General features: G+C 34.1%; 1 protein-coding gene across 4 annotated transcripts; it reads right to left on the reverse strand.

Annotated features, from left to right (window-relative positions):
* Nucleotides 1–637: 637 nt before the first annotated feature.
* LOC127952779 (galactose-specific lectin nattectin-like) lies at nt 638–3543 on the reverse strand. Of its 4 annotated transcripts, XM_052551531.1 has the most exons (10): nt 3391–3527; nt 3061–3150; nt 2876–2905; nt 2715–2744; nt 2442–2471; nt 2147–2170; nt 1988–2070; nt 1758–1892; nt 1335–1446; nt 638–1120 (listed from the first exon to the last, which is right to left on the reverse strand). In XM_052551531.1, exons 2-10 carry the CDS (start codon nt 3116–3118, stop codon nt 1023–1025), a joined length of 600 nt encoding a protein of 199 aa, XP_052407491.1. In that variant the 5' UTR covers nt 3119–3150; nt 3391–3527; the 3' UTR covers nt 638–1022. The 4 variants fall into 4 exon arrangements, with proteins under 4 accessions (XP_052407491.1, XP_052407493.1, XP_052407492.1 ...); XM_052551533.1 differs by lacking the exon at nt 2876–2905 and having other exon boundaries at nt 3391–3543; XM_052551532.1 differs by lacking the exon at nt 2715–2744 and having other exon boundaries at nt 3391–3540.
* Nucleotides 3544–4300: the final 757 nt, after the last annotated feature.

Raw genomic sequence — 4300 nt, forward strand, 5'->3', positions numbered from 1 at the left:
TATTTGATTTATTTCTCAATTTGATAACATGACATGCTGAACAACATTAAACATAAAAAATGTATATAAAACATAAATACTGTATATACTCCTAAACCAGGTCTTTGTTTACAATGATGTTTTTGATATAATATTTTTTCAAATAGTAGGAGTGCTATTGAAGTACTACTTTCCAAAGATATTTTCCAAGACGAGGACATAAGGAGTGCAGTTAACTGCAACTCGAGAAATTCGTCAAGATGAAGGAAACAACATTAGAAGCTGCCATCTCACACCAGTCCAGTTTTGGGGCGTTAAAAAAATGAAAGCATCTCCTTAATGTGGACCAATCACCGTCACGGGTTACTCTATGAAGAATTCTGTATTTGTATTGCTTCTGCTTATATAAGCTTTGTAATTTCATGAAATAGACTGTTTGACAAAAAACATCTTTCTTTGGCACACTTCTCTGGTTTGTTTTATAACAACTCGATTAGCAAATGTTTCTATTTATTTCCTCTAATAACATAATGGCATGAAAAAAACAAAGCACTTTTTTTTATTTACGCAGATCCAAAGTTTACCGAAAATCTTCAGGAATTTCATTCAGAAAATTCACATCTGATGCGTGGAACGAGACAAAAACCCACAGAAACAATTAAATGCAACTGCTTGATATTTATTGAGTTGTTCTTGCACATTATTAAAGAAATTAGGGAGAATTAGTTAAAGGACCAATTGACCAAAAAAATTAAAAACTGATTACAAACTTGTAGCCTTTCACTTCACAAGACATTAATTGATGGACTGGAGTCGTGTGGACTATTGTGATGTTTTCATGATCAGCTGTTTGAGCTTTCATTCTGATGGCACCCATTCACTGCAGATGATCTCCATCAATAAGCAAATTATGTAAAGTTTTATTTCTTCAGATCTGTTCTGATGAAGAACTAATCTTTATCTTGGATCGACTGAGGGTAAGCGATGTTTCAAAATTGTAATTTTTTGGTCAACTATTCCTTTAATGCAAGACAATAAGACATTCACAATTTTACATTTAACTTAAATGCTCGAGTGTATTTCTTCACACACACATAAGGCTTTTTAACATGACAGGGGTTGTCATTCCAGTTGCTCGAGGCTATAGCAGGAAGGAAAAAAGTTTATTATTGTTACAGTATAAGTATTCTGATCAAATGTAATGAATCTTAAGGTAATACAGCCAATTCTATTACTTTACCATTTCATAAACATTAGGTGAAGTTAAAATACAGTTCTACATTCGGCTGGTTATTGGATAAAAATAACAAAGATATAAATAGTGATGATATTTCATAAACATTTAAAACACTCACGTTGATAGTTCATCATAAGACAGTGCTCGTTTCTATTGGTATTGTCAGGTTGTGAAGGAGCCCATATCTCTTGGTCCAGTTTTGATCCATCACTCCACAGCCATGTTCCCTCCTGTGAACAGAACACCATAAAGGACACTCCATTTCCATCACACACCTACATGGCATTATTTGATATTCGTTAATATAAAAAAACATGTTCACACCAACCATTTGGATCACAAGCTCATGATGTTAACGCATCAAAAACATGTTTGTGTTTCTCTATAGAAACCAGTAGACCTACCATGCCAAACATATCAGCTGTATCCTAATCTTACTTTTTATTCTATGACATAACTCAAAAACAACTACAATATACAAAAGAAAAAGAAAAAGAATGGCCATTGACAAGTACGCTAAACAAATGTAAAACAAACATACTGAAACAGCGTCATAGCCTCCTATCCAGGACGGAGTTGCAGCTTGAGTTTGAGATTTAATCATGAACTGTACGAAGATGTACTCCTCATAACTGTGTACAGAGGCCAGGTTCCCATCGTAGCCCAAACACTGTTTCTAAAGAGAGTAGGACATAAAAACTATTGTTAACTAACTGAAAATTTCAAGACTTAGAAATGAAGGAATCCCTATGATAAGATGGCATCTCATACCTCTGCATCAATCCAGGAACGCTGAAAGTTAAAAAAGCGGAAGCATCTACCTTCATATGCAGACCATCCACTTTCACAGGTTGCTGTAAGAAAGATAGGTGAGTATTAATACTTTAGTATTTTCATTAAACTGAGATCAGATTGATATTGTATACGCACCTTGTCTGACCAGGGTACAGGTCCCTGTTTAAAATGTGTGAATAGCACGAAGAAATAAACAGAACAAAGATACAAATTAATCAATGTTTAAGTTTGTAATTGTCCAGTTACAGAGACCATATAATCAAATGTAAAATAGCATTGCATAGTCTTCACTTTAAGAATGAAAAAGAGTTTGAGCTCTCTCCACATCCGTGGGTCCCTATGATCATCACCACCATTAACCCCACCAGTGACGACCTGCTTTTAACACTACAACTAGACAGAACAAATGTAACACACTAAAATATCTCACCATTGCTTCTGCAATTAAGAGGTGCTGCCTCTGAAATAATAAAAGAAAAAGAATATATATATATATATATATATATATATATATATATATATATATATTAAACATTTTAATAATCAGATTACAATTTTATGTCTAAATCCAAACTAACAGTCTGTGGGATTTGAGGTAAACTGAATAAATTAAAAACTGGGCCACATAATCTCCTAAACAACAATTATCTGAAGCATCCAGAGCAAAAGAGCAGAACAAATGTAACACACTAAAATATCTCACCATCGCTTATGCCAGTAAGAAGTGCTGTCTCTGAAATAATAACAGAAAAAGAATATTTATATATTAAACATTTTAATAATCAGATTACAATTTTATGTCTAAATCCAAATTAACAGAGCAGAACAAATGTAACACACTAAAAGACAGCATCAATATCTTACCATTGCTTGTGCCATTAAGAGGTGTTGCCTCTGAAATAATCAAAGAAAAATTATATGTGTGTGTGTCTTAAAAATTTTAATAATCAGATTACAATTTTATGTCTAAATCCAAACTAACGCTCTGTGGGATTGGAAGTAAACCACATGAATAGAAATCTGGGCCACATACACTTCACAACAATTACCTGAAGCATCCAGAGCAAAGAGCAGAAAGAAAGACAGACAAAGAGGCCAGACTGCCATTGTTCCTGAAATCAACCAGTACTACTGCACACCTGACAAAACATGAAGACAGAACAGTTTTTATTCATTATTAACCTGTTCTCAATATCCACATTCCAATATTGCCAGCTGTACAAGAGCCTTGTGCGTCACTATGAAGAGGATATATATATATATATATATATATATATATATATATATATATATATAAACATTTCAAATTATCCATTGACTCAAGCCACACTTTTATGAAACAGTAAAGTGTAAAGTTTTGAACGGCTGAAAAACCTCACCCTCTATGAAGTTAGTCACATCCAAGTCGTCTGTAGCTCTCTGAAGAACAACAAATGCTTGACTCTTCAAAACCAGATCATGACTCCCCTCTTTTTATTTGGTTCATACACAGAGGAGACTGCTGTCTGATTGGTTCCTGTCTCCAAAACCCACAACAAATCCTTATCTTACACCTAATCCCACACAGGAAAACCAGGAGAGTTATGATAAGAAATCAGATTTCAACACCACACATTACATAACATAAAATCAATACAAACATTTACTTGACTTGGTTATTTTATAACATTGTGTTAATAATGACTCTCTAGTGTTGTGGATGTTGTCAAATTTGACATTTCATTTGGTCACTGTCCCTATGTTTATAGGCATTATTCACAGCTATAGCAAGAATGGAAAAGGGTTTTGTCTGTAATACTACATTGAGATCAGGAGAGAGATGAAGAACATACATCACGTGGGGAGTACATATTCACGTTGTGCTGTGGGGCTCCTTGACCTCATCAAAACTATTCATTAGTTCCTCAAATGTTCATTTCCGTTACCTAACAGATTGGTGAGTTTTATTCTGTTGAAGGAAAAAAACTGAAACTCAGGATTCTATTTATATTCTATATCTTGGAATTTTCTTATGCCTCTGTAATAACTGGACAACATACAAACATACTGATAGAAAATAGTGATTGAGAAAAACATTTTCACTTTGCTGTCCACAATGAATGCCAAGACAGTGCAAAACTATATACACACATACATATAGAATAATTGACGACGGGCTGTTGAATTATTATAAAAATAATATATAATATATATGGGAAGTCGTGGCCTAATGGTTAGAGGGTTGGACTCCCAATCGAAGGGTTGTGAGTTCGAGTCTCGGGCCGGACGGAATTGTGGGTGGGGATAGTG

The sequence above is a fragment of the Carassius gibelio genome, chromosome B3 (genome assembly GCF_023724105.1).
Source record: "Carassius gibelio isolate Cgi1373 ecotype wild population from Czech Republic chromosome B3, carGib1.2-hapl.c, whole genome shotgun sequence".
NCBI classification, from domain to species: domain Eukaryota; kingdom Metazoa; phylum Chordata; class Actinopteri; order Cypriniformes; family Cyprinidae; genus Carassius; species Carassius gibelio.

What these genes read in the sequence shown, in the direction of transcription:
- LOC127952779 (XM_052551531.1), bottom strand. Translation starts at nt 3,118, where the DNA reads ATGGCAGTCTGGCCTCTTTGTCTGTCTTTCTTTCTGCTCTTTGCTCTG. An exon ending in TCTTAATTGCAGAAGCAATG is followed by an intron (nt 2,171 to 2,441) that starts GTGAGATATTTT and finishes CATTTTAAACAG; the next exon opens with GGACCTGTACCCTGGTCAGA. An exon ending in GAGGCTATGACGCTGTTTCA is followed by an intron (nt 1,447 to 1,757) that starts GTATGTTTGTTT and finishes TTCTGTTCACAG; the next exon opens with GAGGGAACATGGCTGTGGAG.